General features: G+C 38.6%; 1 protein-coding gene across 5 annotated transcripts in view; it reads left to right on the top strand.

Moving 5' to 3' along the window:
- Positions 1-25,734, top strand: part of LOC133623284 (transforming acidic coiled-coil-containing protein 1-like) — a 55,512-nt gene that overhangs the window by 21,976 nt on the left and 7,802 nt on the right. For all 5 annotated transcript variants that reach the window (XM_061986447.1, XM_061986443.1, XM_061986448.1 and 2 more), the window contains 8 exons: positions 6,945-7,036; positions 17,992-18,355; positions 19,823-19,871; positions 19,951-20,029; positions 21,963-22,009; positions 25,233-25,367; positions 25,447-25,523; positions 25,595-25,638. In XM_061986447.1, the coding sequence (XP_061842431.1) occupies positions 6,945-7,036; positions 17,992-18,355; positions 19,823-19,871; positions 19,951-20,029; positions 21,963-22,009; positions 25,233-25,367; positions 25,447-25,523; positions 25,595-25,638 (887 nt within the window). The remainder of the gene's footprint in view (positions 1-6,944; positions 7,037-17,991; positions 18,356-19,822; positions 19,872-19,950; positions 20,030-21,962; positions 22,010-25,232; positions 25,368-25,446; positions 25,524-25,594; positions 25,639-25,734) is intronic.

The following is a 25,734-nucleotide window of genomic DNA, read 5'->3' as shown; positions in this document are numbered from 1 at the left end:
CACGTTACTTCACAGTAAAATGCTGTGATCAGTCCTCTGTGATATCACAACAAATTACTGTAAATTCAAATTGATTTGTCTAATAAGGGGATTTGTAGACTAGGTCGCACACTATTGTACAAATAAGTGGTGGTGTGCTGTAAAACTGAAAGCGTAATTAACTATAAAAATAAATCTGTCAAGTTACAGCATATAGTTGTAATTTTATTTTAGTGAACTGTAAAATCACAGCTGTGCAGTTACAGTAAATTGCTGTAAAGATATTTCACAATTCATTATGTCATTGTGAAAGTAATACAGTAATTTGCTGTGAATTTACAACGAACATTTTCACAGTGTAGCCCTCTATGCCTGAGTCACTCTGACAGGTGGTGGATGTACACACGCACACCCACCCACCCACCCACAGTGATGGATGCTGAGGTCCTTTGAGACTGAAACTAAAGTGCATCTTACAGCAGTGTTTCTTAACCATAGGGCGCCGCCAAAAAGATACCTCTTTCTCAGCTGTGGTCTGTATTGGCTGCAGCGCTACTCAGTTGTAATACACTTTTCAACCACGTGTGGCAGTAATGACCAAATGAGTATGAGTATGGCCAACTGGGTTTCTAAGTTTGTAGCAAACATTGCGCCCTGTAGTCTCACGAGGGGCTTTTGACCAATCAGAGAGAGTATATAATTCGACAAGATTGTGATTTGTAATTAGGTTAGACATATAATCTTCCGCCCGAATGCAGCTGAGATAGGCTCCAGCACCCCCCGTGACCCCGAGAGGGACAAGCGGTAGAAAATGGATGGATGGATATAATCATTGAGTATGAATATAAAATCAAGAGTAAGATTACTAATTCAGTGTTAATATTTGAGTGGGCTGCAGACCCCTTTGTAGTGGAAAAGTTGGGCCCCGAGATCAAAAATGTTAAGAACCCTTGTCTTACAGTATGTTATTATGTGTGTTTAGGGTGTGTAGAAAGATGAGTTCAGGGCCCCATTTGTGACTGATTGCAGAAAGTTGGGGGAGGGTTGAAGGGAAACCACAGTTTCCAATCCTTTTAGGTTTTTTTCCCATCCACTTCTAGTTTCTAAGTAACCATACAAGATTGCGGGCATGGGGCCATCACTGGGATGAGATCCAGAGTGCGTGTGTTGGATGTGAGAGTGCAGAGTAAATGGTGGATATGTATGATTAGCATTGTGAGCTTTTATCAGGAGTATGGTTAAGTTTGGCAGCTTTCTTCCAAATTCAGTTTTTCATTAAAGTGCGGGATGTTTTGATTTGGGTTAAAGTGTCTGGTAGTGATTCTAACTGTTTCACGGCTTTTCTTTTCACGCCCTCCACTGTTAAGCAAATCATTTGGGCTCACTGTTGAGGCAGTCAAAAGACTGCGTCTTTTGTGTGTGAACATGTTGGGACAGTGAGTCCCTACTAAGGGGCAAAGGATGCAGGTGGTCTGGTTGGACCTCCCTCCTGCTTTATTTCCTCACTTCCCCTTTTCCTCTGGCTCGAAATAAAGCTGACTTGTTTTTTTTAAACGCCGCTTTCTATTGTTTTCTGCTTATGCTAAGAAAACCATGAAATTCGGTCAAATAACACAACACTTTATCAATAAAAAAGGCTAAGAAAAAAAACTAAGAATATATACCTAATGTATTTTTGTTATATATTTTAGTATTCCCTCAATTTACCAGCTTAATTGGTTATGTGATGGAGCGCTTAAATCAAAACCATAGAACGTACTACTAACCGCTATAGTTTTATGAAGTAATGTAAAAATGTACAGTATTTAGCTTGGAGAGTGGACTTCTACGGTATCTCTTTTCAGCTACTTCTCAGTCAAACACATCATCTGCAGCTTCCCCATATTTTCATGGATAAATGTCAAGACGTTTATTATTTAACAGTCTTAGCTGGCGTTACTCATTTTGCTCGAGTATGGTGCACACTAGCAGTGACAAGTTGGTGACACGCCACACGTCATGTTTTTGATGATTTATTTTTTTAATTCAATGACTTAGGAAGTTTACTTATAGAGCCAAATTCGTACACAAGGAATTTCAAAGTGCTTTACAGAAAATTACAAGAAGGCAAATAAAACATTAAATGATCATAAAAATAATCATAATACCAATAAAATAATATAATCTGTAATAAATAATATAATCATCACAAAAGCACCTGGGATAGGCTGCAGAACCACCCGCGAACCTGAAAGCGACAAGTGGTAGAAAATGAACGAATGGATGGATGATCATCATAAAATTAATCAAATTCAAATCAAGGAGTGTAGATAAAATACTTTCAGTTGTCATATGCACAATTAAAAATGTTTTCAACCTGGATTTCTTCATTGACGTTGAGGCCTGTCTCAAATCTTCTTGTAGACTAATCCAGATATTAGGAGCAAAAAACTGAAACATAGCCTCGCAATGTTTGATTCTGACTCTGGGCACCAGCAGGAGACCACTCCAGAGATGGTTCATGTGGTTCTAACATGTCAGAGATGGTCTTTGGCACAAGACCATGAAAAGACTTGAACACCAGCAGAGCTGTTTTAAAGTCTATTCTCTGAGCAACAGGAAGCCAGTGCAGTGATCTAAGCACTAGACTAATATGGACGTATTTCCTGGTTCGAGTCAGGACTCGAGCAGCAGCATTTTGGATGTACTGCAGCTGCTTTACAGCTCAATTAGAGCCCAATGAGAAGGTGTTTACAGAAGTCTAACCAGTTGGAGATAAAGGCATGGATTAGTCTTTCTAAGTCTGCTCTTGACATATTTCCTCTGATCTTGGCAATGTTTTTAGGTAGTAAAAAGTCATCCACTTCTTTTTCACTGATCCACTTCTTCTCAGCACTGTCTTTACACTCACTTTCTTCCTTCTCATTGTTGGAAAACTAAGTTATGTCCATCTCTAGGATAGGATAACTTTACTTATCCCACAATGGTGAAAGTACAGTATGTGGTTCCAGTGCATGTTCAAACCGTCCACACAAAAATAACACAAAGGACATACAGTGCAAGACAATAAAGGAACAGAGTTGATGTAACCAGCTGACACTTTATCGATGCTATTTCTACATTGAGCTACAAAAGTAAAACCCATACAAAAAAAAACAAAAAAAACAGCAATAAATACTACATATTATGTCCAATATGTCCCAGATGTTTTGGGGCAGATCTTATGGGGTTCACTGTGATATTTACTATGCCATCTAATGGTGGGGATGCTTTTAACTCCCAATTTTTGCTTGCAACCTAAAACAGAGACAGTTCTTATCTGAAAACACTCGTAAGTTGGGGACGGCGTGGCGCAGTGGAAGAGTGGCCGTGCGCAACCCGAGGGTCCCTGGTTCAATCCCCACCTAGTACCAACCTCGTCATGTCCGTTGTGTCCTGAGCAAGACACTTCACCCTTGCTCCTGATGGGTGCTGGTTAGCGCCTTGCATGGCAGCTCCCTCCATCAGTGTGTGAATGTGTGTGTGAATGGGTAAATGTGGAAGTAGTGTCAAAGCGCTTTGAGTACCTTGAAGGTAGAAAAGCGCTATACAAGTACAACCCATTTATCATTTATTTATTTAAGTTGGGGGACCCTTAAGTTGAGGTACCACTGTATATGAAAACAACAACATTAGACAACTGTATTTGTTTGACAGACTCAACCGTCTCAGTGGCCTAGTGGTTAGAGTGTCTGCCCTGAGATCGGTAGGTTGTGAGTTCAAACCCCGGCTGAGTCATACCAAAGACTATAAAAATGGGACCCATTACCTACCTGCTTGACACTCAGCATTAAGGGTTGGAATTGGGGGTTAAATCACCAATAATGATTCCCGGGCGCGGCACCGCTCCCCTCACCTTCCAGGGGGTGATCAAGGGGATGGGTCAAATGCAGAGGACAAATTTCACCACACCTAGTGTGTGTGACAATCATTGGTACTTTAACTTTAACTTTAACTTATTTGTGAACTGCCACACACAAAAAGGTAAACATTTGTAAAAACATGTATAACCCAGCTGGTTCAGCCCCCCTGCAACCGCTGCTCCGAGCGGGACGCGAACACGGGTTTTAGGCATGAAAGGCGAGTGTGCTGTGTGATAGGCTAAAAGCCCGAGCCGGCAGCCCTGCAGCCAGCACTACTTTTTGAAGTTGTCAGGGAGTGAGATTTCATACTCTCCAAGCCTCTCTGGCTTGCCTCCATTATACATGCACCCTGGCATTGATGTTTTTCTTTGTTTGAAAAATACTCCCTGGCCCACACATAACTAAATCCAGAATTTTCATCGCATGTCGGATTGACTTGAAATTTCTCACAAAGCGTAAAATACCAGTAGAGTGGAAAAACAAGTTGACTTTATATGCTTAACTGTGTTTCATTGTATCCATTAAACCATATCTAACTGTATTTACAATCCACAAAGTAGGTGAAAATACCGTCTGAACATTACAAAATGCCACAAATTCAGTCGGCCATTTGAATATACCGCTCCGAATATCAATTTCCGTAGATTTGACATTACTGTAGTAACATGTCTGCACTCTGACCATATTATCAGATCAGTCATACTGGAAATACACAAAAATTAAAAAGAGATATACTAAAAATCCTTATGTAAGACAAAAACACATGTGCTTGCCTTTTTTATGCATTTGAAATCGTAAATAAATGGCTAACAATTGAGTCAACAGATCAAGGGTCCTCTATTGCGCCCATTATATTCTTTAAAAACATCCAGAAACCACCATCAATACTCCATTTATATGTTGTGAGCTGAAAATTAACCAAATATGAGTGATATTGTTTTTATAGACAGACTATTTTAGCGGTGCATTGATTTCAGTGAGCTAATGCTAGTTTACACTGATATTGTTGACAGACTAAGCCAGGGGCTGCTTCTGCTTTGTTTCAAACTTGCTAAAAGTAAATTGTATGTTATAATTAATGCATCTCTCACCTGCTGGTAGCCAAATGTGGCCATGGATTGAGAGACTGGTCGACTTTGGCATCCCAAAAAATGGTGAAAAAGACGTAGTTGTGGCAAAAAAATAATTTCTAAACCCTTTGAGACGATTGTGATTGAATCTCATACCTAAACTGAATTATGTGAGCGTCTCATTGGTCTGCATCCCAGCGAGAGTGGAAATTGTACAGTAAGTGTTTGTTTTAATATGGTTCGTTTGCATGTTTAGCACCTAGCAATGCTGCTGGTGCTGTAGTGTTACAATAAAGCTGCATCAGTTTACCACTCGGCTTCTAAAAATTATTGCTCATCCTTCTTGTACTCGGGCTCAAAAATATATGGTTCTAGATCATAACTTTTCCCAAAATAATCATTGTTGGCTCTCACAAAGTCTGCTTCATTTGTTGATTGGGAAGGGATCTGTGGCTCCTAACGCTACATCACGATCACGTGACTGATGTTCTTATTGTCTATTAAAATGGCTCGGAAATCTGTGAGATTGATACTATTTTGATCATATCTATTTGCAAACTTTGGTGTCATATACATATATATATACATACATACACACACACACACACACACACACACACACACACACACACACACACACACACACACACACACACACACACACACACACACACACACACACACACACACACACATATATATATATATATATATATATATATATATATATATATATACACACTATTATATGCACACACACACACACATATATATATATATATATATATATATATATATATACAAATGGGCTGCATGGTTGAGTCGCCAGAAGAAAGCCATTTCTGCGCAAATGTCACAAAGTATCCCGCTTACATTACGCCAAACAGCACAGAGACAAGCCTCAAAACTTCTGGAACAAAGTAATTTGGAGTGATGAGACTAAAATTGAACTTTTTGGCCACTCGACCATGCAGCCCATTTTTCTTCAAGTGCCTTCGTATTGTGCATCTTGAAACAGCCACACCACAATTTTTCAGAGTCCTGTATTTCAGCTGAAGTTATTTGTTGATTTTTCTTTGCATCTCGAACAATTTTCCTGGCAGTTGTGGCTGAAATCTTTGCTGGTCTACCTGAATCCCTCATTTTCCACTTCTTAATCAGTGTTTGAACACTGCTGATTGGCATTCTCAATTCCTTGGATATCTTTTTATACCCCTTTCCTGTTTTATGCAGTTCAATTATCTTTTCTCGCAGAACCTTTGACAATTATTGTGCCTTCCCCATGACTCAGAATCCAGAAACATCTGTGTAGCACTGGATGAAAGACGCAATGGTCTGTCAGAAGCCCAGAAACTCACTGACCTTTAATACACACACATTAATTACAAACATTAATTACAAACAAACAGGTCACAGGTGAAGATTGGAACCTTGATTAGCCATTCAAACCTGTTTGTGTCAACTTTTGTGCATGTTATCAGATCAAAGGCACTGGTGTATGTAAACTTTTGATCAGGGTCATTTGGGTACTTTCTTTTGTCATTTTGATTTAAAAAGAGTAAACACAGTTGTTTGCCAATAAATAGCTTCACACAACCATTAAGCATGAGTGGAAGAAACGTTTTTGTGTTATCATTCATATTCTCTGAAGAATGGCCAAGAAATCATAAATTCTCCCAGGGTATGTAAACTTATGAGCACGACTATATATATATATATATATATATATATATATATATATATATATATATATATATATATATTCAATATAGAGGCAACTTGTTCTACTCTACTCATACTTAAATGCCCTCAATGAAACACCCACTGTAACTTTAGAGTATTTAGGTGTATCCTGCCAAAATTTTGTAGGCACCTTCATGGGACTGACAAGCACATGTATACTTTTCTCCATACAGCAAACATTGCATTCATGACATTCTTGCTTAAATAGTTTCCATACATTTTTCGTAGCGTGATCCACACAACAAACATTCACTAAATTCTCTCTTTATAGTTCCGACTCGGAGGGGACCTTTGAGACCCCAGAGGCTGAATCTCCAGGTGTTGTGAAATTGCTGAGTCAGCTGGACAACTCCACACACACAGGTGAGATGTCTCAGATGTCTTATGCCACGGTCTCTCATTAGCGGCGGGTCAAAAAACGTTGACATTGACAGTTGTTGATGTAGCATTTGGTTAACTCCAAAAGATGGCAGTAGCTGCATTTGAAGTACAGCGGTACTGAGGGAAACGAGTTTTAATTTATTCGGTGTTGCAGCTGATACCTTGAAAATCTCTTACTGCCGACCTTAACACACCAACAGCAGCCCTCATAACACTGCTAGCGCCGTAGTGTTAGCCACTGTAGCCACAGTAACAACATTGCACTTTCTCATTATGCACCAATGACCGTTAGGACAAGCTAGATTGCATTCAGGAACCTCTGGAATTTTAAGAATCAAACAATACAAACAAACATGTTCTCTATTGCTGCAATAATTATGGCAATTTATAGCGGATTGTATTTCTTATTTTTGAATGTATTATGCATGTAATTTATATGATTAAAGTATAAAAAAATACTAGTCTATCAGTTCAAATGTAAATTATATCCATCTCTACACAGCACTGTCTTTCACACTCACTTTCTTTGTTCCAGTGTTTTTTTTTCTCACAAGCATAACAATTAGCCGAGAGACAGCTTGTATCGTGAGGTACCATTGTAACATGAGTCGTTATCAACCAGCAGCTTCATCTACCTCTACATGTACTTTATAACATTTTAGTTGCGCTACTGTGTTGGTGTGAAATAAATGCTCCTGAGCAGTTTGTACATTACTGGTATGACTATTATTACAACATTAGTTAAATTGCTGCTGTGCAATTTACTCATAAACATCTATGTGGTCAAGGAGGGCTATGGTTTCCTCCCATGCATTATTACTAATACTATAGATATTTAGTTTTCAAATTTCAGACAAAACAGCCTCTCTCCGGTTATTATCTCTTCGTGATTTAGGTAGATAAGCCCCTCAGCAATACCTAGAGCATTATCTGTATGGTTCTTATGGAAAAATTGTAATATATGAAAAAAACTGATTTTTTGCTAGAATGTTTTACGTTGCATACAAAAGCAGTGTGTCTTTAAACTCCCAACGTAAAGTTTAGCTCAGGGGTCGGGAACCTTTTTGGCTGAGAGAGCCATGAAAGCCAAATATTTTAAAATGTATTTCCGTGAGAGCCATATAATATTTTTTAACACTGAATACAACTAGATGCATGCATTTTTAAGTAAGACCAACATTTTTAGAGTATAATAAGTCTCTTATTCTTTTAAATAACATTGTTATTCTGAAGCTAACCAATAATAAATAAAATACTTCTTACCATTAATGCGACTACTTGAACAGGTGCGGTAAAAAACGGATGGATGGATGGATTAAAATGCATGAGAATGTTTTATATTTTGAACGTTATTTTTAACACTGTGATTACCAGCTGAATTATTCATTACTTATCGTGTTAAGCAATGTCAGCTAAGATTTATCTGAGAGCCAGATGCAGTCATCAAAAGAGCCACATCTGGCTCTAGAGCCATAGGTTCCCTACCCCTGGTTTAGCTTTATAATCTGCAGTGCGGTCTGTGTGTAGTGGGGAAGATATGTCCCAGTTAGGGTTGGGCATCGGGCATCAATCTGGTCTTACATGCCAATTATCCCGGAATCGTCCACATTTTTAAATGTAAATTCCTATTTTTGATGCTCAGTATGCCAACCGCAAGATTTCGCTGCCATAGAGGTGGCTAAGAAGCTAACCTCTTACCGCCATACACCATGTGAAGCTACTCCTAAATCACTTATCCTCATACTTGCCAACCTTTGAGACCTCCAAATTCGGGAGATGGGGGTGGGGGTGGGTGGGGGTGTTGAGGTGGGCGGGGTCGGGGGCTGGGTTAAGGGGGGAGGAGTATATTTATAGCTAGAATTCACTGAAATTCAAGTATTTCTTATATATATATATATATATATATATATATATATATATATATATTAGAGATACGCGGTTTGCGGGCACAACCGCGGAGTCCGCGGATTATCCGCGGATCGGGCGGATGAAATTTAAAAAAATAAGATTTTATCCGCGTGCGGGTCGGGTCGGGTGGATCAATTATTTTTTTTAATTTTTATTTTATTTTATTTTTTTGCGGGTGGCAGTTAAACCAATTCGGAAATATATATACATAGTTAAATGTTGTTACCCACATACGAAAAACGAGCAGGCACCTGCTGCATATGCCACAACAGAAGAAAAAAAAAGAAAAGAGATGGACACTTTTACGGAGCGGAGAAGGGACGCCTCGCCGGGGTCCGGGACCGAGGCCCCTTCCCCCGAGAGGGCCCCACCGGGAGCCGTAGCTGAGGCGATCCGCGAGAAGGGCCCGACGCACGTCCAGGGTCACTACCGCGCCCACCGCACCGACACCCCGCCTCGTCCGCCTTCGCCGCGGCCGGCGTCACGTGCAGCAGGTAAGCAGCTTACCTGCCCGCCACCCCCGTGGCCGGGGGCTCGTAACATGGGTCACTCCGCGCGCTCCGCCCGCGCAGCTTACCTGCCCGCCACCCCTGTTGCCGGGGGCGCGTAACAGGGGTCACTCCGCGCGCAGTGCGCTCACGAAAGGGGTGGGGCTCACCCTGATTTATATAGAGAGCAGGACGGTGGCCATGGAAGTCGGAACCCGCTAAGGAGTGTGTAACAACCCACCTGCCGAATCAACTAGCCCTGAAAATGGATGGCGCTGGAGCGTGGGCCCATACCTGGCCATACCTGGCCGTCGCCGGCAGCGAGACGCGCTTGGAGGTGCGCTCAGCGCGGCTCCCATATGATTGCGCACTGGTGTGCGTCTGGGTCGTGACAGCGTGGCACGCGAAAGACTGTGCTGCATTGGATCAGTCTCCTTTCTTTAACAGGCAAAAGCTTTATAACCTCACCATACCTGCCAACTTTTGAAATCAGAAAAACCTAGTAGCCAGGGTCCAAGGGCCGCAGGCCCCGGTAGGTCCAGGACAAAGTCCTGGTGGAGGGTTCAGGGCTTCGCCCCCCGACGCAAAATGATTATTAGCATTCAGACAGGTTAAAATGTTGCTAAAACCATCACTTTTCTATCAGTCACAGTGACTTTTCAAAACAAAAATATTACAGCAAAAATCATATGGGTTGATTGACATGTTTATTCTGTAAGCTAACTTCAATAGTTTGAAATTATTTTGACAGTTAATGCCAGTTATCCTGTCAACCTTTCACAAGACTTCAATTTGTTAATTGAAAGTATAAACAGTATAAACACTTTTTAAAGTAAACAAATGGTAAAACAGTACTAAACAATTCCATAAAAAAAAAAATTGGTGTCATTATTAACTTTCTGTCCAAGCTTGTATAATCTACTGCCTTGTTCAATTGTAAAAAATATTCTGTGCCTAAAATTCACATTTCTATCACAATTATCATACTGTAAACATGGTAAGCTAACTTCATTAAAATTAATAGTCCTGTCAATAGCATGGAATTACAATTCAAATGTAGTTTTTTTGTAAGCCTTTCAAAAGAATTCAAAATATGAAAAATTAATGAAAATTAATTTAAGCCATCAGACACTTTGAAAAGTGGCACATCACATCTCTAATGTAATCATTTTAACTTTTCAACAGAAATAGCACTGCAAAAATATTAAGGACATACTTCTGTATTTTGGTAGTTATGCTGTCAACATTTAACAAGATTTCTTCAACTTGGACTTGAAAGCATAAATAGTATAAACACTTTTAACAGTATGTCGTGCTGTGAAATACAGCCGACAGGATTGCGCACCAAACAGGAAGCAAGGCCAAAGTGCAAGAGAACAAAGGACTTCTTTCATTTAAGGTTTGTGATAAACCATCAAACTCATTCGTTAAAAGGACTCTATAGTAATATAAAGCAAATTTTTCTGGACATTATCATGCAAGAAAAGTTTATTTTTGGGACCGCGATCACCGCGTAATGATTTTTAAAGGTTGCATTACAAACATGTAACTGTCCCATGTGATCAGCCAGTGCGATTGGAAGTCCATGCTCAATTATTGCCTCCGTAAATAAAACTTCGGCATTTATCACATCCAAAGAATCTGTTTGGGCGACGAAAAACGTTGAAAGTTTTCCACTTGTATCGCTAGCAACGGCATTAGACTTGTGTTTTTTTGTCCCAAAGTGGTCTTTTACATCGCTAATTCCTCCGTGTCTGATCGAAAAATCTTTTCTGCACAAGGTGCAATTCGCGTAGTTTTTACCCTTTTTTTTTTTAAATTAATGAAAAACCGTATTTTTTTATCACTGCACCCGTAACCCGGAATAGGTTGATGAAAACCGTACGAATTACGGGAAAACCGGAGTAGTTGGCAGGTGCCTCACTAATGCCTTGCATCGTCTATATTAGATATACCGGGCGGATGGCGGGCGGATGCAGTTCTGATCAAACGTTACAACGGGTGGATGGCGGATGGTTGACGACTTTCTGCTGCGGTTGCGGATGAAATATTTGCCTATCCGCGCATCTCTAATATATATATATATATATATATATATATATACATATATATATATATATATATATATATATATATATATATATATATAAAAGAAATACATGAATTTCAGTGTTCATTTATTTACACATATACACACATAACACTCCTCTACTCATTGTTGTATTTGAAAGTGCAATGCTTTGCAGCCAGTAGCACAGCCTTTGAAGGAGCATAGGTATGGGCAGTGTAATATTCTGGGTTGGAGTCAATAACCAGGCGAGGTGATGACGTTACGTCTCTTTACTTCATACTTCATAACCGACTCCCACACTTGCCGTCAGGGTGCGCAATACAACGTAAACCGTTGGCCAACCAAAAAGTAACCACAGAACACTATACCCAACATTCACCAGGAGATGGCAACAAACAACTTAGATCACTCCATTACAGGCAGCATCTGTGAAATTTAATTTGCAGGAAAGGAATATGAGTTTAGGGTTGAATTGTCCATCCTCGTTCTATTCTCTGTCACTCGTCATCGCCATGATTGTCTCTTCTTCGTTCTTCTGCTTCGTCTCCTTCTTGTTGTGTGTGCAGTTGTGCACTCTCCAAAAGCCGTAGATGTTATAACGTGACTGGGCCGGCACGTTGTTTATATGAAGGAAAAGCGGACGTGACGACACGCTGTCCTCACTCAAGTCCGCACGGACCTGGAGGGGGCGTGCCTTAAGTCCGGCTGGAAATCGGGAGAAATTCGGGAGAATGGTTGTCACGGAAGATTTTCGGGAGAGGCATTGAAATCCGGGAGTCTCCCGGAAAATTCGGGACGGTTGGCAAGTATGCTTATCCTCCATTTCGGCAGATAAACTACAGTTCCTAAGTATTACTGTAGGACAAGGCTGAACATGTGTCACAAAAAATAGGTAAGATTGTATTTTTGCCTCATTCTTGTGAGAATCCTTCGTGTGAGTGGGACTATCCAGGACTGGCTGCAGTGTACACAAATAACCACCAGGTAGCATCTTTGAGCAGATAATGTTGTATCATCTTTTTCTCTTTCGGACTTATCAGATCTTATCAGGTCGGTAGTGCATTCTTCACACATTTTTCACGAACGCTTCAAGTAAGGGATGAGGCAAACAATAACCCAGACCAACTGTAGATGAAGAGCAAGCAGAATCAGGCATGCTAATAGCTGAGCTAGCTGCTACGATAGTTTGAAACAACACGAAAAAAAGTGCTTAGTAAAGTTTAAGAGTAGATGCAAGAGCATTACAGAAAAATATAAGCATTTAATAACAGGAAATCAACAAGTAGAGTTAGAAAGAGAATAATAAATAATATAGGGGATGCCATGACAGTGCGAGGCATACGCATAAGAGGAAGAAGCATCGAGCTTTGAATCGACAGTGTTGATACCAAGGGTAGTATTTTTACTTGAATTATGCTAAATAAATTCAACCAATATTCCTATTGTCACAAAATACTTTTCGATTTTGCTAATGTTTACACAAACAGAGAATCATTAATTGGGCCTGGACAGAGGAGGACTTTGAGGGCGAAAACCAAATGATTTATATGAGTAATAGATAGTACAATAGTTTTTTCCTTAGTTTATTGATTTTGTTTTGATCAAACATCCATCCATCCATTCATTTTCTAGGTGCTGGAGCCTATCTCAGCAAACATACTGTATGTAATAAAAGATAATAAGGAACTATTTTAAATATTGTGTTATGTGTGCTCTGTCAGTAGCACTCACCATAAATACATGTGCATTTAAAAATGTACAATTGATACATGTGATCAGTATCATCCGATTTCACTCATGGGTGATGGGAATCGGCAGCATAAAACCCTGATCCAAACATCCCTACCTCTAACACACAAAACACAGGATATATGTAAATGTTTTTACGAGGTTTTCAAGGATAAAGTGAAACTTTTTTGACTGCCTGTTTAAAAATTTGAATCGAGAATCGTTGGGGACTGAAATCAGAAGCGGAATCAACCAAATTCCAATGACGCCCAACCCTACTGCCGACCAGTCTAGGGTGAATCAAGCCTCTCACCCAAAGTCAGCTTGGATATTCCCTAGATCAGTGTTTCTTAACCATTGTTGGGCCGCGAAAAAAATCTGCTTCTCAGCTGTGGTCTGCATGGGCCGCAGCGACACTCAGTTGTAATACCCTTTTCCACCACTTGCGGCATTAATGACATTCTGAAAGAGAAAAAGTCTGGAGCTCTAAAGTCATAAATAAGTTTTTTAAGCGCAAAAATGATGACTAAAGTGGTGAAGCTGTATTTTCATTTGCTCTTTAATTTTATTGACATTTTATTTAAGAAACATATATTATTATTATTATTATTACTCATTTTGTTGGAATGTATTTATTTTAGCACTGTAACTGTATATAAATGTATTATTCATCAGTTTTTGAGTCCATTCTTTTGCAGTATATTTGATTAATATTTATTTTTGTAATCAGCCTGACCTAAACCTTGATAATAATCTTTGGGATTAACACATGGTTTCATATCATTTGAGAACATGTTTTCAGTTAAACTAAGTAGGTTAGATATTATTTTTGAATATGATTCATATCAAGAGTCAAATTACCAATTCAGTGTTAATTTCTGTAGTAGAAAAGTTGTGCCCTGAGATCAAAAGGTTAAGAACCCCTGCTCTAGGTCACCTATGACCTTATGAGGACAAACGTTATAGAAAATGGAAGATATGTTTGTCTAATATAACAGTCTCCCTTCCTTTCACATGCTCTGTTCCAAATGTACAATTTTGATGAATAAGATTCACTGGTGTACTATAATTAGACTGATGCCTCAAAGGAGACTTGTAGTGCTTGATAATTGCTGTATGAGTTGTCATGTGTAATGAAGAAACCTGTAGTACTTTTATTTTGCATTTTCTCATCCACTTTCTTTCATGAGCAAAAAAAGGGTAGTTGATGTTGACGTTGTTGCGAGGCCACGTGGTGCTGAGTGCCCTGTCTGACTGGGTGGGGCTCATCTACAGCTGTTCCCTCTCAGAAGGGTGTGAGTGTCAATAGAGATCCCAAAATGTGGGGAGTAACTTCAGAGGAACTTTTTTTTTCATTAGTTGGGCCGGCAAAACACATTGAATAACCTTTGACTTACTCAAGATAAAGCCAGAAACATGATTCACACAAGAATGAGGATGTTTATTGTCTGTAGAGTGGGCACTGGAAGGTTTTAACAGTGCATGTGAGGGGGAGTGGTTTTCACTAACGGAAAGTTCTGTATTATACAGCACGAGAAGTATGACTCAACCGTCTGCTGCTGTGGTCGTTAGCTTGCTGTTAACAGGCTGTGAAAGGAAGCCTGCAGCCATTTTAAGTGTTCTAACATGAGAAGGGAGCTCACCACTTAAGGGTTAAAATCCTTGGGACAATTGTCTTGACAGTGGATGAGAATGTTTAAACCATGGATGTCCAAACTTTTTCCACCAAGGGCTGCATACTGAAAGGTCAAAAATGTGTGGGGGCCATTTTGATATTTTATTTTGTAAAAAAAAAAAAAGAAAGAAAAAACAGATACCATATACACACGACAAACTTTTGTGTTATAGGTGACTAAGTATATCATTAATTACTAGTTAGGACTTTTCAGCGTTTTCTCATTACATTCCAATTTGTCAATTTGCTACTTTTTTTCTTACATTTTTGTAATTTTTCCCTTGCAAGAATATATTTTTCATATTAATTACAAAATATTATGATTGTGTAACTGCATAATCTAGTGTGTAATAAATTCTGCCTGTGTGAAAATGTTAATGTTCAGTTACACATTTAACAGTCTATTATTGTTGCTGTAATTTTTCCAGTTAATTAATTCATAAGTTGGTATCATTTAAAATGTTTAACGAACTAAACTTTGTCCATAGTTTTTTTTTTTTTCAATGGCTTCTAATATTTTAGATCATTGGTGTGTAAACCTTTTCCACCAAGGGCCGTCTACTGAAAAGTCAAAGTAAGTAGTGGGCCATTTTGGTATTTTTTTTTTATTAAAAAAAAAAAAAAAAAGACTCTAAAAACATATATATATTTAAAGGCCAATCTTTGTGTCAGCTTTGTGCTATAGATGACCAAGTATATTAGTATTAATTGCTAGTTTTAATTAATACATTTATTAATTACTACTTTTCTTACATTTTCACTATTTTCACTGGCATGCTTGGCCACTCTGTCACCTTCAGTGTCTGCTAAAAACAGATATATATATTTAAAGGCCAATCTTTGTGTCAGCTTTGTGCTATAGATGACCAAGTATATTAGTATTAATTGCTAGTTTTAATTAATACATTTATTAATTACTACTTTTCTTACATTTTCACTATTTTCACTGGCATGCTTGGCCACTCTGTCACCTTCAGTGTCTGCGATGTGGACGTACTTTAATATAGCCAAGATATACCCGCGGACAGCAATCTACAAATAACAGTGGTGTCATGATCTGTGGTCCAGATCATACTTGCCAACCCTCCCGGATTTTCCGGGAGACTCCCGAAATTCAGCGCCTCTCCCGAAAACCTCCCGGGACAAATTTTCTCCCGAAATTCAGGCGGACTCAGGTCCATGAGGACCTGAGTCCGCTAACCCACAACATAAACAGCATACCTGCCCAATAACGTTATAACTGTAGAATGATGGAGGGCGAGTTCTTGGTTTCTTATGTGGGTTTATTGTTAGGCAGTTTCATTATCGTCCTCCCAGCGCGGCAACAACACACAACAACAGCAGTCACGTTTTTGTATACCGTAAAGCCGTTTGTCTGCCGTAAACAGCAATGTTGTGACACTCTTAAACAGGACAATACTGCCATCTAGTGCATTTGATGAAAGCACTTTTGTGCGTGCCACATAGAATGCATCATCAGAGGTTTTCAGCATGGTTCAAAAAATAGTGACAGAGAATAGAACAAGGATGGACAATTCAACCCTTAACTCAACAATGAGTAGATGAGTGTTATGTGTGTGTATATGTGTAAATAAATGAACACTGAAATTCAAGTATTTATTTTATATATATATATATATATATATATATATATATATATAATAAAATAAATATATATATATAATAAAGTACATATATATATATAATCTATGAAATACTTGACTTGGTGAATTCTAGCTGTAAATATACTCCTCCCCTTTTAGCCACGCCCCAACCACGCCCCCGTCCCACCCCGACCAATTAATAATAAGATTATTTTTAAATGTATGTATATATTTTTTGCATTTTTAAAGAAAATATATGCATCATAGCAAATTATGTCATATTGACCACGCCCTCACTGCCACAGGTATCTCGGCAATTTAAGAAAAACTCAGAATAAGGAAGGCTTTGAGTTTTTTTCTCTAAATGTAATTAAATATTACTAATATTAAAACAGACCAGTAATTTGACATTGAGCTCGAAGTATGTGCTTTTACTGCCATCTAGTGCCTACTTCAAAAGTATGTGCGGTATAAAAGGAGTAAAACATAAAAACAGTATTTGTTTTCCAGTTGTTGTTGAAATTCTGTGCTTTTTAAGGTTAAGGGTACAAGGAATAATTAAAACATAAATAATACATTCATCCATCCATGCATTTTTTGCCGCTTGTCCCTCTCGTAAAATCACACATTGACTCAATGTAATTGAAAAAACAAGCCTCAAAACATTAAAATTGCAAAAATCATATCAAACGTGAAAAAGTAAAGAAATAAAATATCTGAACTCACAATCTGTAGCACCCATTCGAGCTTCCGGGGTTGGCCGACATCGTCTCACAAGATGTAGTTTCTCTTTAAATGTCCTTTTTTTAAAATGGCCTTACAAATATACGTATGTGTTGTCTTGTCTAATCATAAAAGATGCAGACGAGGCGTGTTTGCTGAGTTCTTAAAGTTTACCCTACAAGGTGCTCATCAAAAACATCCCGCTGCCGGCATGGCTAAACGCGGCTACTGCGCATGCTCGTCACTACTGTGGCATGCTGGGTAATTGAGTTCTTATGTTACCTAGCTTATAACATCACTATATATATATATATATCTGCCTTAGGCCATCTAGAAGGCTTTACTGACAACAACTTGTGATCTGATTGGCTATCGCAACTGTCTGTACCCGGCGTTCACTGACAGTGCACGGATGCTTGCATTAAGGATTCTGAAGGCTTCGGGCAGATTTGGTACAACATGGCAACACGAGCTAGCTGAATTTTGATTGGATAAAAACTCTATAACCTAAAAAACACCGCGCTGGAAGGAGCATAATATGACATGAAGAGAATATGAATACTTTTAGATATTTAGGGAAATTAAATTAAAAAAATACTTTTATCTTTAATTATGATCATGATTTCTGGTTATGTTAGGCCAGCAGAGAAGGCTTTGCTGGTCCTGACGGCACACAACTGCATTACAGTTCATGTACGAACAAACACACTACACACTACTTTTCCTCTTTTTGTTAATAGAGCCCTTTGTCCACAAGATTTCCAACCAGGATGAAGTGGACGCCCTCAACAACCTGACCAACTCGTCCCCCAACAACAATAGCTTTGGTCTGAGCCAAAATCTCAATCTGACTGTAACACCACCATCAAAACCTCCCCCTCAAGCACAGAGGCCTCCATCTCTGCCAGTCCACTCTGTGCTGAACAAACCCGATCCCTCAGAGGTGGACGATGAAGCTCCTGTGACCGCCGACCCGAAATTAGTACCGAGCCATGGTGACCACTCCCTGCATCATGACCTGCTCAACGGCAATGTGACCTGCGATCCAGTTAAGCAGGCCTGCAACCAGGAGTGCTCCAGTGAGGTCAGCAGTACAATTAACAAGTGAGTACAACACTGTAGATAGAAACACAACACATTTTTACAAAGAACTGCACCAACCATCAAATCACAGTAATCTTCCACTTTGAGACTCCTCTAGCTGAATGGTGATTATCACTTTGAAGCTGAACAAACATTGCTTTGTCTGTGAAGGAGAAGGAAAACACAAAGAGAATGCACGCTATTGTGCACAGTGAACCAACTGTTGTATCAGATGCTCGTTTATTACTTTGTTTCAAGGCATTTGAAAAATTCTGTTTTAAATATAGAAATAATAGAGACCTATTTTATCTACACAGCTGCAAACAACAATAATAAACATCGTAATAACTCTGACAGTGGCAATTAATAACTGAGCAACATCTTTGTGAAAATAGAATTCCTGGTTATGTAAGTGTACCTAATAAAGTGTCCAGTGGGTGTTTGGCAGTGTTAATAATTTGGATTAGAATAGTGTTGGAAACACCATCTAGACCTGCAGTTAATGTTAGTGTAAGACAATGTAATATAATCATTTGTGATATCCTGCAGCAAGATCCCCCCAAATATTTGATCAAAAAAATTTACACAAATTAAGAACGCGTGATGATGCGCATTGCACAATATACAGAAATAGTTGATATCATGTACAGCTAACATCATTGTTTTGTAGGACAGCAACCTCTTGTGGTGTATCTGCATAGTACACTTACCATAGAAACGCCAATGATATCCTTTTCCATTATCATCATTCTAGAAGAGAGTTATAACGCTTCTAATTCCTCAAGTTCCTTCTGATGTTTAGTCAGTGTTCTTTGGACTTCTTCATTATATATTTTATTGTGATTAATCAAATATATTGCATTAATTATGTAAACATTAGGATTAATCATGCAATGTATTTTGACCGTAAAAGCTCTTTTAGCTTAACTGCTGTATGGTCAGGGATCAGATCAATGCATATGTCATCTTAAAATAAATGATTGAGGAGACTCCGACTGGTGTGCTCGCTGGCAAAATTCAGCCTGAAAGAACTTTAGATAAAACAGTTACCAAGTTTCGTGCAAGTGAATGACATCCATTCAAGTAAAACGTTAAAAAAAGGGTTCTGGATGACATTCTGACAATAAAATTGCATTTGTGTACATATATTGGTATTTTATTAAGTACATTTTAATTTAACTTAAGTTAATTTCACACACACTTGTATTATGATCCTAAAACAGCGCACTTTAAGATAATTATTTTATGGCACAAATCTTTGAGTTTTGAATATTTTTTGTTATTTAATGTATTTTATAATTATATATATTTTTGTTAATAATCAAAGTATTTTTTTTGTATTTCCAAATGCTTCAAACAAGACCATTACAGAGAAGCACAGTTTTTCTATTTTACATCTTTTTTTCCGACCAAAAATGGTTTTCTCTGGAAGATCAATATAGCATAATGAAAGAACCCTCAAATCATGATCTTTATCTTTATTTTCAGAAAGTTAAGTAAAATAAAGCCGGATCAGCAAAAGGACCTGAGCGGAAAGGTGAGCTGTGTGTTCATTAGCACCATACACGTTTAGTTGTGTTCGTTTTGCATTGTCGATCATGTTTGCCTTCGTGAAGGATGGACATGGCGGCCACGCTACGGACGAAGAGAAGCTGGCCAGCAGCACAGCTGTCAAACCGGACAAAGAGCAAAGCAGTAAGTACATGGATAAGTGGATTATCACTCATTTGTTGTGTAGTAGTCAGTGTTGGGTTAGTTACTGAAAACCAGTAACTATTTACAGTTACTAGTTACTTTATTTCAAAAGTAACTCAGTTACTAACTCAGTTACTTAAACCAAAAAGTAATGCGTTACTGTGAAAAGTAACTATTTAGTTACTTATATATATATTTTAATTTTTTTAAGGCCCCATTTAATGCCCTTTTAGCCTTCATTTCAGTACTGTTATTGCACTGGAGAATAATACAATCTGTTGATCAACTTGACATGCATTTGCATTACTGAACTCTGCTAAGCAATGTGGTCTACATACAACACACAAAGACAAAGATATGTTCCAAAGGGCCAATTTGTTTCAGACCAGAACAAATTGACAAAACTATTTTAAATAGCTGCAACATAACATACATAAGTAACAAACAGCATAATAACAACATAGCTGTAAACCAAGAAAGGCACACTACATACATAAAGCCTAACCAGGCGTTTTTTTTATCTCAAGGAATTCTGAAATAAAATCATGTCTAAAGCCCAGAACACTCTACACATTTCCCCACTTAGTTTAGAGAAAAGGAAATATTAGCCTGGCCCACTAGTATCCCTCTTTAGGTTTGTGAACTTTATAGTCTAAACATTTAGAGTGATGTGATAATCAAACACTCTAGAAGTGTAGAATGAAAGAGTATATAAGAGAATTGACAGAGTGTGTGTACCTTCAGTGTGCAGTGCCTCGTTAAAATCCAGCCGCTTTTGGAGGTGGAGGTGAAGTGTGTGTTTCTTTACTAGCTTCGTCGAAGCATGTTGTTTTTGTAGCTGTTTCAGCATATTTGAATTGCGAGAATAGGATCTTTGATCCTATACAACTTACATTCAACTAAAATGTTCTTTTCTTTGTGGTCGATAAAAGAAACATACTGAAAATATCTCCATTTTAAGAAACTCGGCTTTGGGGTTCGCCATGACGTCTTGTTAGTAGACACAGACACGCCCCCTCCCACACACACACACACACACACACACACACACACACACACACACACACACACACACACACACACACACACTAGTACACACAGACAGCGCGCGGCGCGCCTCTTTCTTGTTGCCTCTTCCGCAGCGCTGAACACTCAGATCTTCTCAGTTTCTAGCCGATACTACATAAAAATAACGCAGTAACGCATCATGTAGTAACGGTAACTGAGTTACTGAATATAAAAAAGAACGCGTTAGATTACTATTTACCGCCGATAGTAACGGCGTTACAGTAACGCGTTAGTCCCAACACTGGTAGTAGTATGTGCTTCTGTCCACACATACTGGTAAATAGCTCAGTTTTTACTCCCAGAAGGACACTATTGCCCCAGGAACAGGTATAAGTTAAAGTTTAGCAAACAATTTTCGATCAATCAGGGACAGCGAGAAGGTCACCCGTGCCTTAATGTTACACATACATCCAGAATAAATGATTAACTGCATTGACACAGTGAGTAATGACTACTGTGACTGTACATTGCGGTCAGTCAGTGCTTATCTGCATGAGAAGATAAACAACAAGACATGCCTTGTCATGTAAACACATCCTCACTCAGAACATAACACACATCCAGTAGGTGGATTCTTAGAAGGGAATCATTGATTGCTTCCAACATTGTGTATCTGCAGCATACTCTCATGACTATTTACTAGGAAGTTGTGCAAAAGATAAGAACTGGACAATGTGTTGCAGAAATAAATGGTGCTGCTGCAACACAACTAACCAAAATAGCAATCTTGACAATTAATTACACAATATATCTTTTAGAAATACAGTCACCAGCTTACTGCAATATTATTGATGGGTTCGATTTACGCACACAGTATTAGAAAGCCTAATTTCTAGTCCCTGTAACGTAAATTGATTCATTTCAGTATGCCATGTGACCTCCAAACCAGATGATCCAGACAGCTGCACACTGGTGAGAAATATTCTTTATTCACTTGATTTAAAAATTGGGCCTGTATTCCTACTGTTTGTATCACAGGTGTTCATTTGATGTCACCCTGTACCCACATTTTCCCTGGTCATCAAGTTGCGACCTACTTTTACTGTCGTCAAACCAAACATATTTTTTAAAATAGCCTTTAATTACAACAATACATTGGAACCTCAATTTACGAACCCCTCTATTTGCGAACTTTTCGGTTTAACAAATTTTAGATCGCGCCAAATATGCCTCTATGTCTCTAGAAGACTACCTACCCGCGTTCAGTGGGGTGTCTTCCAAAAGCACACAAACACGTCCCCTGCCCCCTTCACCCTCTGCTCATGAGAGGCCCTTGCCGATGTTAATATACTATACTGTAAGTGGATTTTACTTTTTAAAATGTTTATCATTATAGCAACATGGTTGTCAAAGTTAAGGATTTTGTGATTTCTGATCGTTTGTAAAGGGGCACCAAAGGGACTATTCCGTGTGTGCGCATGTTGGCAGAGCAGCGCATACATCAGAGTTTCAGCTTGTCGTTGTTGTTTTTGCTTGTTAATAAAGACAGTTGATTCATCAGCTCCTTGTGTTCAAAGCTTTAACTAAAAAAATGGTCAAGACTGGAACTATTATTCATATTTACATTGAAATGTGCTTCAATGTACACACTTTTCCATTTACGAACTCTGTTCAAGAACCAATTAAGTTCGTAAATTTAGGTTCCACTCTATATTTAATTTATATGTACCTTTAGTAGAAACTTGTGATGAGATGTAATGAGGGGGTTCTAGTTATGAACCGATTGGATCTTATGGAGGTCCTATGTCATTTTCAAACATAAATAATTCTCCAAAATGCATTGCAGAGCACATTATTAAGGAAACGAGGACAATGTACGTGATAATATGCATACATACAGTATAACATTAAGTGAGTTAAAATTGCACTAAATAAGACCATACATTTATATAGTATTTTACATATATCTCTGCATTGGGTAGAATAAAGAAGAAGACAATTATTTAAACATTTCATTTAAAAATCAATCAATCAATCAATGTTTATTTATATAGCCCTAAATCACAAGTGTCTCAAAGGGCTGCACAAGCCACAACGACATCCTCGGTACAGAGCCCACATAAGGGCTAGGAAAAACTCACCCCAGTGGGACGTCGATGTGAATGACTATGAGAAACCTTGGAGAGGACCGCATATGTGGGTAACCCCCCCCCTCTAGGGGAGACCGAATGCAATGGATGTCGAGTGGGTCTGACATAATATTGTGAGAGTCTAGTCCATAGTGGATCCAACATAATAGTAAGAGTCCAGTCCATAGTGGGGCCAGCAGGAAACCATCCCGAGCGGAGACGGGTCAGCAGTGCAGAGATGTCCCCAACCGATGCACAGGCGAGCGGTCCACCCCGGGTCCCGACTCTGGACCACCGGACCTGTGTCTGCCCCCCCCCCCCCCCCCCCCCCCCCCCCCTCCACAAGGGAGAGGGGAGCAGAGGAGAAAAGCAAAGAAACGGCAGATCAACTGGTCTAAAAGGGGGGTCTATTTAAAGGCTAGAGTATACAAATGAGTTTTAAGATGGGACTTAAATGCTTCTACTGAGGTAGCATCTCTAATTGTTACCGGGAGGGCATTCCATAGTACTGGAGCCCGAATAGAAAACGCTCTATAGCCCGCAGACTTTTTTTGGGCTCTGGGAATCACTAATAAGCCGGAGTTCTTTGAACGCAGATTTCTTGCCGGGACATACGGTACAATACAATCGGCAAGATAGGCTGGAGCTAGACCGTGTAGTATTTTATACGTAAGTAGTAAAACCTTAAAGTCACATCTTAAGTGCACAGGAAGCCAGTGCAGGTGAGCCAGTATAGGCGTAATATGATCAAACGTTCTTGTTCTTGTCAAAAGTCTAGCAGCCGCATTTTGTACCAATTGTAATCTTTTAATGCTAGACATAGGGAGACCCGAAAATAATACGTTACAGTAGTCGAGACGAGACGTAACGAACGTATGAATAATAATCTCAGCGTCGCTAGTGGATAAAATAGAACGAATTTTAGCGATATTACGGAGATGAAAGAAGGCTGTTTTAGTAACACTCTTAATGTGACTCAAACAAGAGAGTTGGGTCGAAGATAATACCCAGATTCTTTACTGAGTCGCCTTGTGTAATTGTTTGGTTGTCAAATGTTAAGGTGGTATTATTAAATAAATGAAAGGAAAAATTATTTCTGGCAAGCTGTATGTGACCCAACCTGAAGGGTCCGTGATCCACCAGAGAATATTTACTCCTGTATAATACAATATACTGCTATTACTGCATTTCTAACACGTTATGCAGTACAGTGGAATCGATTTAATCGATTAATGTTGCAGCCTAATTTACAAAAAACAAATGACTTGCATATAGTATGTTTAGTTTTTTGACTATACTGTGTAATTTAGTTTATACATATACATGCTTAATCCTCATGAGAACATACTGCATGCATGCACGTCCTACATTACCTTATTACAAGAGCGAAATGTATTAGAATGTGGCTCTAATCAAATCACAAAGACTTAATTTTCTTGGTAATTATATTATTGTTATAATATACAATATGCCTGTAATATACAATTATGTTATTACATTTTATTATAGATTTTAAAATGTATTATATTTATTTGATTGGCTGAGTGAAGTCACATGGTTTTACTGCTTTACAGTGAAATGTGAGGCATTGAATTGACCAAGTAAGCGTTTTTGCCCCTGAAATGTTAATCCTACAACCCTCCAGCAACTATAAATATATATATATATATATAATTTTTAATTGTATCCAATTTTACTTTTTAATTGACAAACACTGTAGATTTTTTTAGTGCTATTAGCAAATTCCACACACCATTGTCAACTCTGCAGCACAATGACCTGCATGTCTGATATGATGGCCATCACATTCCTAAAGTGACAGACGGATTAAGATTATCATTTAGGAGATTAGAGTGGGCCTCTTATAATCCAAAGAAGGGCAGAGGTGGTGCTATGTGGGTGTTTGGTAGGACAAAATTTAAAGTAAAATACAAGTTTAAGACACTTTATATGTAGATGATTAAAGGGGAGCTGTTGAAATTAATATTTATTTCCTCAAGAAATAAGTCTGCTCTCTCACTAATCCAAAAATGCAATTTGAAGCATCTGTTTTCCTCATCCTGCAGCACAATGAAGACCAGAGTGAATGGAAAAACAAGTCCGAAGGAAGTGCGATGCAAAAAACAGGAAGTCAGATCCTGGACTCTATCTGCATCAGTGAGGAGGAGAAACAGGCCGTTCTCGCTCTCATTAAAGAAGAGGTGCATACTTTCATGAATGTATAATTTATCATATTTATCTTTGTGTCAACATTCTAGTTTTCATCACATTTTTTTTTAGATCATCACCAAAGAGGTGGAAGTGAGCGAATGGAAGGGGAAGTATGAGGACCGCAGCCTCGAAGTCAATGAGATGAGGTGAAGAAATGTGGAAAACGGGGTGGATATGGATGGATGGATAATCAATGTGTTTTTAAATTGTTTTACAGAAAGATTGTTGCCGAGTATGAGAAGACAATCGCTCAGATGATCGGTGAGTAAAAGTTATTTTTATCAGCATAAACTAGAACAAAAAAGTGAGCACACCTTTGACATTTCAGTGGTATATTAAATCTTCTCAATGATTGAA

The sequence above is a fragment of the Nerophis lumbriciformis genome, linkage group LG12 (genome assembly GCF_033978685.3).
Source record: "Nerophis lumbriciformis linkage group LG12, RoL_Nlum_v2.1, whole genome shotgun sequence".
NCBI classification, from domain to species: Eukaryota; Metazoa; Chordata; class Actinopteri; order Syngnathiformes; family Syngnathidae; genus Nerophis; species Nerophis lumbriciformis.
The sequence above is the reverse complement of the archived record's forward strand: the minus strand, read 5'-3'. Positions and strand labels throughout refer to the sequence as shown.